Source organism: Pseudoliparis swirei, chromosome 15 (assembly GCF_029220125.1).
Source record: "Pseudoliparis swirei isolate HS2019 ecotype Mariana Trench chromosome 15, NWPU_hadal_v1, whole genome shotgun sequence".
Classification (NCBI taxonomy): domain Eukaryota; kingdom Metazoa; phylum Chordata; class Actinopteri; order Perciformes; family Liparidae; genus Pseudoliparis; species Pseudoliparis swirei.
This window is the reverse complement of record NC_079402.1, coordinates 12,421,996-12,435,988: the sequence shown is the minus strand read 5'-3', so window position 1 is coordinate 12,435,988 and position 13,993 is coordinate 12,421,996. Positions and strand designations below refer to the sequence as shown.

Below are 13,993 nucleotides of genomic sequence, written 5' to 3'. Positions count from 1 at the left end.
CAGTGATGGCGAGACACCTGTCACAATGATAATCTCATGTGAAAATTTCACATTTTTGAGTTACCCTTAGTGGACCAGAAAGCACTTGCAGTTCTGTATTGTTATTGTATCCATCTATCTATCTATCTATCTACCTATCTATATATATATATATTCATTCATATATATATATATTCATTCATATATATATATATGTGTGTGTTCATTCATATAATGTATTTATTTATGTACTGTATTTACTTATTATTATTATTATTATTATTATTAGATTTACTGTATTTACTTACTTACCACGATGAGTCTTGTACAGCCAGGGGAGTGTTTCCCCTCTGACAGCCGAGCTGGGTTGTAAACACACGGCCATGTAGACACAGTAATGACCTGCCGTCGTGTAGATAAGAGAAACAACATAATCCACCTTCATTGTGGCACACACTTGAACACAGCACAGTGTGGTTGATGTAGTCTGCATTGAGCCCAGTTTAGAGTTCGGAATAGCAGCTGAAGGGCCCGAACACCGTGGGCGAACACACCCTGCAGGTCACCACTAAGGCTGTACAGTTCATGTAATGTATAAACTAAACTAATATAACCGAGCATTCTGGATGTGTGAGGTGCATTTATAACATGGTAACAAGATCACACATGGCGTTCAGCCCACGGCTTCACTCTTCATTTATTTATTTTGTCCCCCCAACTCCCGTTACTTTTCCTCTCTACGGCAATCCCGAAGGGACATAGCATCACCAATACCAAAACACCGGAGACAGTCTGTTACACTAGAACTAAAGCTATTATTATTATACTCTCAGGTTATATTTTCAAGAAATTTGGATAATATTTATCTTCATAATTTAATAATGTAATCAATAATTTTTTACATAGTGACTATAAATTGAACTTTAGGCCGATAGCCTACGCTCACACACCGTTTTATTTGCAGCCTTACTTCATTGATTGCATATCACAGATAGGTTTGCCAGAGCAATATTTTAATATTGGCATGCTGATCAATTCCCCCACCAGTGCCGCACGAATAAGATTAATGCGTCACCGAGAGGACAGATGCTCAATTATTTCTGGCCGATGCACTTTGCCAGGTGATTTTAGTTTAGCTTTTCCTCTCCTGCCCACCCCCTCAGGTAGAGGGAGAGAGAGGGAGGAGGGAGGAGGGAGAGGGGGGAGGAGAGAGAGAGAGAGATGCACCGAGAGCGCGCGTGATGGGTCGCTGAACCGCGGGTGTGCAGGAGGTGCCGGCGGACGGCAAAGTGCACAGCTGTTCCGCTACAGACAGTGACGTGTAGGATGAGGTGCAATCAGCTGTTGTCTCTCCGCGTAAACACCAACATGAAGGAGACCGGACGCATCGACCGTGACCGCCTCCTGTCTTGACAGCCCCGCGGCGCGCGGTCTGCCCCGTGACGGAGGCGTGCGCTCAGGCTCCCGACAGGTCGCATCCGTCCTGCAGGCTGGCTGGTCGGACTGTTCGCGGACTGGACATCGTGGACCGGACATCGTGCGGGTCGCCTTTGTGTAACATCCCCCGTCGCGTTGATTGGCGTGTGAGGCGAAAGCGCACGGATGCTGTTCCCCTCTGGGAAATTTGGAGATCAACCTTTGCGGTTCACCTTGGAAACGGAATAATATATTTTATTAAAAAAACGCCTAAATGGTAAGACAGATGTTTTCACGAGGGTGATATCACTGCAGCTGCGTGTTTGTGTTGAATGTGCATGTGTAATTGTGCTTTGCTCGCAACCTTTGAAGATAGCGGAGCTGTCATTCAGACTCATGGACTATGACATGTGAAAGAGGGCCCACTTTATACTTCTGTGCTCCTGTGAAAGTTGTCTTTTTACTTTTAAAGTGAATTAATTTCCAACCTGCTTATGGCCATTAGTCAACGCTCTGTTCAGGTTACAACTGTGGTCACATGAGATGCTCTGTCACGAAGAGAGCCTCATTTGCATTTCATGAATGATTAACAGGGGTGTATCATTTCTAAGTGGCAGAGCACATAAACAAGATGGTGGGAGGAGAGGCCCTTGTCCTCCTACCTTCCTTGTGACCTACACTGTCTGTTGACATTGTGTGCTGCTTCTTTATCTGCTGTGTGTGAACTGTGCCCCCGAGAAAGAGATCAAATGTGTATCACTTAACCCGCTTTACACTGTGATGCCATCCCATAATTATCACCCACGGTTCTGTCTTCGTAAAAAAAAAGGGTCAGAAGGCTAATTAATGTTGCTAGGCAACAAGGATATATTCTAGGATGGAGGTACAAAGTTAGTTCCTCAGCCCACTCGTGGGAAATAATTGAGTACATTTACTCCACTACATCTATCTGAACATTTTAACAGCAGATTGAAATTACTAATGTAAAATCTAATCCACAAATAAATGATGCTCAGCAGTGTATGCAATAGTTATCATACCACCTGCATATACATGCATATAGATGTTGAAACAGAAGATGTAAAGCTTGCACATTAAAGCATCCATTGTTATAATCCAATGATATTTAAGTTATTCTGAAACGAGCCAGTCTGGTCTCGGTACTTTGATGCTCAAATGCAAGACTTGTAACCGGGATGTGAATACTTCTCTCGTCACTGCCTCAGCCCTATTGTCTCCTCATGATAACGTCATCAGTGATGCCTGGGCAGCGTGAGTTGGACAGGTGCTCAATATAAAATGAGGAATGCTCTCAGCTGCCACAAACCCATTGCTGCTGCACCGGTTTCCCAAGGACTCACTGAGCGGTCGTTGGGTGCACGGCACGGCGAAGGGCAAAGAACGATCCCTGCAAGCGTCGTCTTCTATGTCAAATTGTCTTTTCTTTTGAAGATAAATGTCATAATCATCCACATACTGCAGGTTTCAGGTTGATGGATCGCACGCAGCAGAAACCGATCGGCACTGACCCCTTTGGACCCAGAGTGCAACCTGGACCCTGCATGTCGATCGCAGTCGGTCCGGCTTTACCTCCACAGTTCACGATCCAGGAAGCACCTCTCATCAGCCAATCAGAGGAGCTCAAGAAACAGCCTGGATTGAGCATCATGCAGGCTGCAGCTGCACCTGTAAAAGTGACAGACCAAATGCAGTCTGGAACCACCCCAGCAACACTGGTGAGCATAAGCCGGCCGAGACCGACTGCTCTCGGAACTAAACCGGCTCCAAAATCGACCAGAATCTCCGTGGACCCCTCCAAGGAAATAGATTTAATCCCAGTTTGTATCCCAGGACCTCAGAGTGCCAACGTCCTGTCACATTCCCCGACAGAGACCTCCATCTGGCGCCACAGTCCTCAGAGTCCCCGCAGCCCTCAGTCTTACACCAGCCAGCCTTACCTGAGCCCTAATCCTGGCCTCCCTTCGAGTCTAAACCCAAAACCCAGTCTCAGTCCTCAGCCTCAGAGGGCCCCCTCCACCGGGAGCTCCACACAGAAACAAGTGCAGTCTGAGAAGCCAGCTGGAGAAAACAATGACTTCAGGTGAGGCAATTAATAACACCGTTATTAAAATATGTGTGATTGCCACAAGGGATTCTGAATGTTGTTCAGGAGCTGTCCTGCAGTCAGTGGCTGTGAGAACGCTGACGTGTTGCCAGGTCATGTGACCTGAATCACAGCTGCACATTTCACTGAGAGAAGGAGATGGAGGAGAACACTGTCTCAAGGTGTTGTGGAGAGGCCGACCTTTAGGACTCTGCTGCTGAGAAGCATCACACATATCAGCTATGTTGTGTGGCAACTAGATTTAGCAGAAAAATAAGAAAACAAGAATATTTCTTAAATGAAAATGTGAATTAGGACATTAGCCACCTCTCAAATCTTATTCATGGAGGTGTTCTTAAAGTTTTCAAAACACTTCAGTTCAGAAATAACACAAACATTGACAAAAACTAATATTTTATATCTCAAGCAAATATCCAGTTCATGTACAATCGTTTTAACGTTATAGGCATTTGAAAATAATCTTTGAATGAATTGTATTTATTGTATTTATTTGCTGAAATGCTAAAATCCCAATGTGGTCCTTTAATTAATTAATTAGTCCTATTGCTAAAACTTTTTTCATGTGTTGGCAAAAATTATGAAGTCAAATAGCAACCAGCTCAATGTAATGATTGATGTACTGATGATGTTGTTCTTTTATCGATTCGGAAGAAAAAAATTGGAAACTATTTTAATGATTTATTAATAGTCATATTTAAAGTATAATGGCTAATACTCACGGGTTCCAGCTTCACAAATGTGTCCAGTTGTTGGCTTATTGGTCTTCTATAATAGAAAACTATATCGCTTTAGGTTTTGGACTGTTTGTTGGACAAAATAAGACTTTAGAAGAAAGTCCACCTTGGATTTTGAAATGTTTCCCTATTTCTTGACATAATATGATATATTTATTCTATAAATGTTAGCTTTAGATCTGGTGTTTCTGTATAGCAGTGGTAGTTTAATTTTAAAGGACAGTTAGCTCTATCCCTTTCTCTTTCAAACACATAAATGCACACACACACACACCCTTAGTCATCATTGAGGTAATTGTGCCTATATATATTCTGTGTGCTGATAAGTTATTTCTCTGAGGATTACAGCACAGCTTCTGTCCTCTTTCACCTACAGTATACCACATAAAGTACTTAAATCAAATGCAGCATTTCCAACGTCTCTATCCTCTGACAGGGTGTACATTGTCACATGGAACGTGGGATCGGCTGTCCCTCCAGATGACATCACCTCTCTGTTTGGACCAAATGTTTCCGATGGGAGCGTTGACATGTTCATCATCGGGTAAGCAAGTCTTTCCACCCGACTCAGCTGTGCCAGGGAGACAGCCGCGAGTGCCCACTCAGTCATCTGTGCTCATTTGGATGCGTCTCCTCCGCCTGTTACCCATCACTGTCCTTTTGATGACTTTTCTCTTCTTCTCTGGCACCACACAGACTCCAGGAAGTCAACTCCATGATAAACAAGCGACTGAAGGATGCTATTTTCTCAGATCAGTGGAGTGAGCTCTGCATGGACAAGCTGAGTCCTTTTGGATATGTTTTGGTCAGTAAGGAGTTAAATTTCTTCTCATCTTTCATACTGTTTTTTTCTCTTCTCACTCCTATCCTTTATTATAAAATCTAATCTGCTGCATTGATATTATATTTCTCATCTTTCCCGTCCCTGTAGGTGGCATCCCAGCGTATGCAGGGAGTGTTGCTGCTGGTTTTCTCTAAATTCTGCCATCTCCCATTCCTCCGAGGGGTACAGACTGAGAGTACACGCACAGGGCTCGGGGGATATTGGGTACGTGTGATGCAGTAAAGAGCGCCGCTCTTAACTCTGACATTTGTCACGCTACTACATTTGTGTCACTGGAATTTAGGGGAATGGGGTACAGAAAAGTGGTGTGTGTGCTCCCTCCTGCCAGCAGGCGCGTGCATGTGTGAGTGCATATGTCAGTGTGTGACCTTCCTGTGCGTGCCGATGTCAGCATCAACCCTGGCTGCTGCTGGTGCAGTCTCCTTCTCTTTGAGGTCAGTGCAGCAGCAGGCTGTCTGGCTTTCTGGTTCTGTGACTCAGTCAGAAACAAACACCCTGACTTTGTCCCTGAACACAGATATGGTTGATTTGTGCTCGCTCAACGTATATACAGTGCATATGGAAAGTATTCACAGCGCTTCACTTTTTCCACATTTTGTTGTGTTACAGCCTTATTCCAAAATGGATTAAATTCATTATTTTCCTCAACATTCTACACACAACAACCCATAATGACAAAGTGAAAACTGTTTTTTGCTAATTTTTGCACATTTATTAAAAATAAAGAACGAAAACATAACATGTACATAAGTATTCACAGCCTTTGCCATGACACTCAAAATGTAGCTCAGGTACATCCTGTTTCCACCGATCATCCTTGAGATGTTTGATTGGAGTCCACCTGTGCTAAATTCAGTTGATTGGACATGATTGAGAAAGGCACACACCTGTCTATATAAGGTATCACAGTTGACAGTGCATATCAGAGCATAAACCAAGCCATGAAGTTCAAGGAATTATCTATAGACCTCCGAGACAGAATTGTATCGAGGCACAGATCTGGCGAAGGGTACAGAAAGATTTCTGCAGCATTGAAAGTCCCAATGAGCACAGTGGCCTCCATCATCCGGACATGGGAGAAGTTTGGAACCACCAGGACTCTTCCTAGAGTTGGCCGCCCAGCCAGACTGAGCGATCGGGGGAGAAGGGCCTTAGTCAGGGAGGTGACCAGGAACCCGACGGTCACTCTGACAGAGCTCCAGCGTTGTTCTATGAAGAGAGGAGAACCTTCCAGAAGGACAACCAGCTCTGCAGCACTCCACAAATCAGGCCTGTTTGGTAGAGTGGCCAGACGGAAGCCACTCCTCAGTAAAAAGCACATGACAGCCCGCCTAGAGTTTGAAAAAAAGCACCTGAAGGATTCTCAGACCATGAGAAACAAAATTCTCTGGTCTGATGAAACAAAGATTGAACTCTTTGGCCTGAATGCCAAGCGTCATGTCTGGAGGAAACCAGGCACTGCTCATCACCTGGCCAATACCATCCCTACAGTGAAGCACGGTGGTGGCAGCATCATGCTGTGGGGATGTTTTTCAGCGGGAGGAACTGGGTGACTAGTCAGGTTTGAGGGAAAGATGAATGCAGCAATGTACAGAGACATCCTGGATGAAAACATGCTCCAAAGCGCTCTGGACCTCAGACTGGGGCGACGGTTCATCTTCCAACAGGACAACGACCCGAAGCACACAGCCGAGATAACAAAGGAGTGGCTTGGGGACAACTCTGTGAAGGTCCTTGAGTGGCCCAGCCAGAGCCCTGACTTGAACCCGATTGAACATCTCTGGAGAGATCTGAAAATGGCTGTACACCGACGCTCCCCATCCAACCTGATGGAACTTGAGAGGTTCTGCAAAGAAGAATGGGAGAAACTGCCCAGAAATAGGTGTGCCACGCTTGTGGAATCATACCCAAGAAGACTTGAGGCTGTAATTGCTGCCAAAGGTGCTTCAACAAAGTATTGAGCAAAGGCTGTGAATACTTATGTACATGTTTGTGGCAGTGGGGTGTGTTTAAGCTCGGCTGCAGAGTGGGTGGAGCGGGGGTGTGGTTCAGGGAACGGTGTCTGATTGTCATCAGCTGGTCTGATGACAATCTGTGTGTGTGTATCTGCGAGGCTTTGTCTTCAAAAGGAGCTGGACGGGCTGAAGACGAGGTGGAGTGCTGGAGCAGAGACACTGTCTGTGGTCGTATCCAATAAAGTACATTACGAACTATCGCTCTGGCTGATCATTCCGTGGTGCTTAAAGGGGAACCTACCAGTGACGGCAAGACGCTTGTCACAATGTTATGTTTTCATTCTTTATTTTTAATAAATGTGCAAAAATCTGTTTTCACTTTGTCATTATGGGTCATTATGTGTAGAATGTTGAGCAAAATAATGAATTTAATCCATTTTGGAATAAGGCTGTAACATAACAAAATGTGGGGGAAATCAAGCGCTGTGAATACTTTCCGGATGCACTGTATATATATACAGGACTGTCTCAGAAAATTAGAATATTGTGATGAAGTTCTTTATTTTCTGTAATGCAATTAAAAAAACAAATGTCATGCATTCTGGACAAACACTCAGCTGTTATAAATCTTTTTTTTAACTTGGTCTGAGGAAATATTAAAATTTTATGAGATAGGATTTTAGAGTTTTCTTAAGCTGTAAGCCATAATCAGCAATATTAAAAGAATAAAAGGCTTGCAATATTTCAGTTGATTTGTAATGAATCCAGAATGCATGACATTTTTGTTTTTTTAATTGCATTACAGAAAATAAAGAACTTTATCACAATATTCTAATTTTCTGAGACAGTCCTGTATATATATATTTAATTATTTATTCTAATGGACTTAGCGCCTTTCTAGACTTAAGTGAAGAGCTGGGGACCGAAAACCACTATCTTTACGCTCGGCCAGCGACCTGCTCTGTCTCCTGAACCACAATGTGTCCTCTCTTTACCCTTTACCCTTTTTTATTATCCGCAGGGGAATAAAGGGGGCGTCAGCGCGAGGATGACAGTGTTTGGCCACCCAGTGTGCTTTCTCAACTGTCACCTGCCAGCTCACATGAGGAACCTGGAACAGCGGATGGAGGACTTTGAAAGCATCCTGCAGCAGCAGCAGTTTGAAGGAGGCACTGCCACTGGTGTGCTGGACCACGAGTGGGTGACATCATTTATTATGACTTTAATTCATTTAGCTGGAGATCTACCACCTATACATAATGTATACAGTCACACATAGAATACTCTGTTTTAGTTTTTATTTGCACCTAAATGCCATATTGCATGATTAAAAGCTCAGTCTTGAATTTCAAGTCACACATTTTATTCGACCAAGAATGTCCCAGCTTTCTTGAGATAGCAGTAAACATAAAGATTATCGTAAAATAGATTATATAAAAGTGCCTTTACAATTGCTTTTACAAATCGCATCCTTCCTATTTTAAATATAAATGTGTCCTTCTGCGGGGGTTTCTTTTCTGTCCCCAGTGTCGTTTTTTGGTTTGGGGATTTAAATTTCCGTATTGAAGACTATGACATCCATGTGGTCAAATGTGCCATCGACAGCAATAAACTGCCATTTCTGTGGGAGCGAGATCAGGTGAGGCATTTTAAATAATTTGCCCCTTGACTTTTCTTGAAGGCTTTACACCACCTATGTTTCTTTTGATCACCAACTACCAGCAGAGGGCGATGTCGCAGAAAGTGAACACACGTCCACTTATGTCAGGGTGAAGGAAATCAGGTGGTTGACCTGCTCTTCCTTTCATTTGTCCACTCCACAGCTCAACATGGCTAAACACACAGAGTCCATCCTTGAGGGCTTCATTGAGGGACCACTCAAATTCCCACCCACCTATAAGTTTGATGTAGGCACTCACACTTACGACACCAGGTGCGTCCAGTCGTAAACTTCCCCCATCATCAGTTATTTTTCTCGAGGCCACGGCCTGTTAAACTGTAGCTGTCCACCACGAACACCTGTTCCATTGTTGCTTCTTTTCTGTCAGTGCAAAAAAGAGGAAACCTGCCTGGACAGATCGCATCCTCTGGCGCCCTCGTCGTACCGGCTCCACAGTGCCTACCCACAATGCAGCGCTGCAGCGGGGTCTGACCTCGTGGTTAGGTGGGGCGACTAAAGTGACACAGCATGTGTACCGAAGTCACATGGGCTACACCATCAGCGACCACAAGCCCGTTTCTGCCCTATTCTCGCTGCATGTGAGACAATATTTCCTCAAAATACCCTATAAAATCTCTTTTTTTTATTGCTTCCTTCTGTTTTATTTAACTACATTGTGCTCTTTTTTCTAGTTCCCATTCAAGGTGGATATGCCCCTGGTGGAGCTGCAGGTAGACAAGGAATGGTGTAAAGTCTCAGACGCTACAGTCAGATTCACTGTTGCATTGACTTATCAGCGCAGCTCATGGGACTGGGTAGCAATATACAAGGTGATTCTTTCTCTGATTGTTGTTGCACAAAAGCTCAGGAAAAATTGTTATAATTTGCTGGCCAGTGTCAGCGTCGAATTAAAACGATGTCCACGTGTTACTTCTGCACAGGTTGGATTCAGACATCACAAAGATTACCAGGCGTACATATGGGCCAAGGGAGAGCATGTCTCACAGGTCGGACACTCAAAGGCACACGTTTATTTTGTGCAGCAGCTGAATTTAGGGCTCACATCTTTCTGTTCAATTCTTCATCAGGTGACATTTTCAGAGGAGGATTTGCCGAGAGATGACTGTGAATACATCCTGGGTTACTACAGTAATAATATGAACACCATTGTTGGACTGTCAACGCCAATTCAGGTCAGAAAATTCAGATCTAAATGTTTCTTCAAAATCAGAAATATTTATTTGCTACATGTGTTAGACACACAAATAATTCTGTTCATGAGGGTCAGTGGAGGACCCGGGCTCAGTTCATGAGGGCCAGTGGGGGTCATAGGGGGACCGGGGCTTTGTTCATGAGGGTCAGTGGGGGTCATAGGGGGACCGGGGCTCGGTTCATGAGGGTCAGTGGGGGTCATAGGGGGACCGGGGCTCTGTTCATGAGGGTCAGTGGGGGTCATAGGGGGACCGGGGCTCTGTTCATGATGTGATATATTTATGAACGGCTATATGCACATATGTATGTGGACACTCAAGCAGACAGACATATGTGACTGTTGCAAGGAACCTCCACTCGGACCTGGCTGCAGGGACAAGAGGGTCACGTCTAGTTAGTAACCCTTAATATCCAACGCTCTCGTGAGCTGCTTGAGGTGAGGCATGCAGTGCGTTTACATGATGGTATAATTCGAATCTTGCTTTAGTCGGACTATGCTATCTTTTGGGTCATCTGCTATTATCCCAATATACATAACATGGCAGTGAGTAATTCGAATCATTGGCCAAAAGCATGTCATATCCGATACGATAGGTGGCGCTGTTTTCATTACAACTCGTGGTGATACAGCCATTTCCGCTTGACTTCTTCACCACCAACAACAACAACCAACAACCAACATCAACATTTCGAGAAAGAACCATGAACTTTAGTATGTTCAACTCCTTCAATACATTAAGCATAAATTATGTCTGCTCTTCGGTCCAGAAATGTGTGGTGGCTCTTGTGTTCTCCATAGCGTTGTTTGCAGTCCCGCCGCTCCCATAACGCGCACGACGCGCTGCGCGTAGGGCACCGAGTCTTGAGGGGGCTCCACAAAATAGGCAACTAAAAAAATCCTCATAGTTATAATAATTATAATGCCGATATTATTTCAGTCTAGAAATATTAGGCGCCTTTTAGGCATGTATATCACAAAACAGGCAGAACAAGAGATATATTTAATCGATCCAAGTCTCAAGCGAGTCAGGCCTGTGGGTCTAAGTCAGGGCTCAGTCAAGCTCTGCAACACCAAACTGAGAAAACCAGTGTGACAGGAATGAACTGCCACAAAGCTGAGGCCAGTGTGTGCTGCAGCATTAAGACTTCCCACGTCAGTGATGGAAAATAAATGGACTAAAATACAGTACAATTTAAATAAAGGGTAAATTAATCACTTACTAAATCAGTAGAGAATAAATCAGCAATGAAATATGATGCATTGCTATATGTTAGCAGTATATAAAGTAGTTCAAATGAAGTCCACCTCAACTATCCAAAACATTAAAGTGCTAAACAAAAATAAAAATAATTCTTTAACATAACGATGGGGCATTTTGTTAGACAATTAGTACTTTAACTTTTGATACTTTAAGTAGATTTTCGTTATAATACTTCTGTACCTTTACTTCAGTAAAAGTTAGAATGCAGCACTTTTTCTTCTACATTGTAGAGTCTATTCCTTTGCTAAAGTAAAGCCTATGTCCAGGTGTACTCAAATACTCTCGGTCATATAGTTTCCTTTATTTCGCAACCCTGCCCATAACACCCTTATCTTCTCTCCCTCCTCAACAGATCAACATTCCAGTCCACAGCCCCACCGCGCATCGCTCAGACTGCTCAGACGCCAGCTCGGAAGACGACAGCACTCTGGTTCTGCTGGTTCCAAACTCCCGCAGCCCGAGCCCTCAAATCGGAAAACAAAACCATCGCCATCGTCGCAGCCGCAGCCCGGCTGTTTCTGCTCTTTCCACCAACCCCCTCCCCTCCCTGCAGGGCCTCAGCCTCTGCCCTCGCTCTAAAGAATGCCGGTCTTGCAGCCGCTCTCCTTCGAAGATGGAGCGGCTGGTCTCCCCGGACCCCGTGGTGTCCCCCGTCAACCACCCTCTCAGTCCCCGCAGCCCCGTGTCTCCAGGCGGCGGGGTGACTGCACCGGAGGCCTTGATCGCTGCCATCTTGGGTGAACACAGACCAGCTCAGATTAGCCCCACGGGGGCCAAATCGATAAGGAAGACGGGGGAAACAGACACTGCATAGAATAAACCCAACAATAGCTAAAAGGAGGTGCAGTGCAAGGAGAGCAACGGCGATATCCATGCATTAAGTGTCTGACCCCACTCCACATCGTAGCCATGCAGTTCTGTTTCTGAATCTACCATCATGGCATACACGATGTGTATCTTGGAGTCAAAGATGTGTCCAGACTCCCGACGCCAAGTGCTTTAATAGACTTATAAGCTACATCATACGTAAACAAACCTATTGAATGTGAACCCAAAATCGCACTAAAACCTGTGACGGATGTGAACAGTGATTACTGACAGCAATATGGATCCACGTAGACAGTCTCATATCAAAATAAGGACCCTGGACCAGACGTATTGACGGTGTCATAGTTCATAAGAGAGAGAGAGAGCAAATGTGTTAAAATAAATGTGTGATGATGGTAAACTCTACAGTTCTTTGTCTGTATTCATGAAATGAATATAATGTATAAAAGAACAGCGATAGAGCATTTCACCACCTCAGTCAATCTGAAATGTACATGTGTCGGTGTGACTTGAACAGTACATCTTAGAACGATGCTCTTTTTCTCAGCAGCGGTTCTATGGGGAGCAGTGAGTGGGTGTTCAGGCTAATGTGTTTGTTTTGCCTCAAGAAAAATATGTGTCATGTGTGAGTGTGTTAATAAAACAAGTAAAACAAACAAACATTGCATTTGTTGTATTTGTACACATGTAAGTCATACAATGGCACAATATTTCTATCAGGGCAGCAGCTGAGGGAAAACAGCGTGTCCAGCATGAAACCATTGATATGTTGCTTCTTGCTGACAAATGCCATGAAAGAATCTGACCATTTTTTTAACAATTTTATTTTTCAACAAACAATTTCTTGGATTATCCATGCAATTAGCCTAGACAGAGAAGATATTTAGATTTCTACAGAGATGTGGATAAGCACACACAGTTTAGGGTTTGCATTGATGTTTGTTTTAAATCGCTCAGGGTTAGAAAGCAATCTCAAAAACAAAGAAGACAAAGATGTTCACACACACACAGTGGGATCATCCATTGACTAATTCCATCTGATGAGCAGCCAAATATAAGGCTTGTAATCCCAACTGGATAATTCACAAGTAGCTGCTGGCTGCAGAAAGTTAAGGAGGCACACTTCAATCATTAGTACAGATCCTCTCCACATACTGAGCAGAAATGTTTAAAGTTGAATTCGGGATTGAGGGAGATGAATGCTGATTAAATATGTGAAATAGTGGATATACTCTCAATTCTTCAGGCTTCTAAAAAACTAAAATGGCTGACACTGTGACCTTGTTGGGCCTCGATCCTTAAAATAAGTGAAACACTATCCTCATTATTTGGCATTCTTCATTTCTTCAAGCCTCAAAATATATCTCTAAACCTTTAAAACTGGCTAAATAATGCCGTTTATAACTAAATATTTGATAAATTCAATTATTTTCGTTATCATCACATTTTTCAATCTAATTATTGTCTGCTTTATTTCAGCATATTGGTTTTGATTTATCATCCTAATGCTTCTCTTTATCAGTATAAAGCATGTAATTGATAGCCTGCCTTGCCTTCATGCTACAATACATTATTCAAACTAGAATGGGCACTCGGTAGAGCGCATACCTTCGCATATCACAAGATTGGGCATTGAATTATGAACATTTTGGCATTAGTTGCATCCCAATTGGACAAAAATGTATCGTGCTATGGTAAAAAAAGAGTTTGACCTTTCCATGACCTTGACCTTTGACCCGATTGATCCCAAAATCTAATCAAATGGTCCCCGGATAATAACCAATCATCCCACCAAATTTCATGCGATTCAAGAACATTTTGACCTGTTCATGACCTTTGACCTTGACCTTTGACCCGATCGATCCCAAAATCTAGTCAACTGGTCCCCGGATAATAAACAATCATCCCACCAAATTTCATGCGATTCGGTTCAATACTATTTGAGTTCTGCGAAAGATTTTGACCTGTTCATGACCTT

General features: G+C 43.6%; 1 protein-coding gene across 1 annotated transcript; it reads left to right on the top strand.

Annotated features, from left to right (window-relative positions):
* The first annotated feature begins 517 nt into the window (after nt 1-517).
* LOC130205386 (inositol polyphosphate 5-phosphatase K) lies at nt 518-12,623 on the top strand. Its single transcript, XM_056432714.1, has 13 exons — nt 518-566; nt 2,878-3,496; nt 4,691-4,798; nt 4,951-5,059; nt 5,186-5,302; nt 8,075-8,250; nt 8,581-8,692; nt 8,877-8,986; nt 9,102-9,312; nt 9,406-9,543; nt 9,655-9,720; nt 9,802-9,906; nt 11,540-12,623. The coding sequence occupies exons 2-13, from the start codon at nt 2,889-2,891 to the stop codon at nt 11,999-12,001; spliced, it is 2,322 nt and encodes a 773-aa protein (XP_056288689.1). The 5' UTR covers nt 518-566; nt 2,878-2,888; the 3' UTR covers nt 12,002-12,623.
* Nucleotides 12,624-13,993: the final 1,370 nt, after the last annotated feature.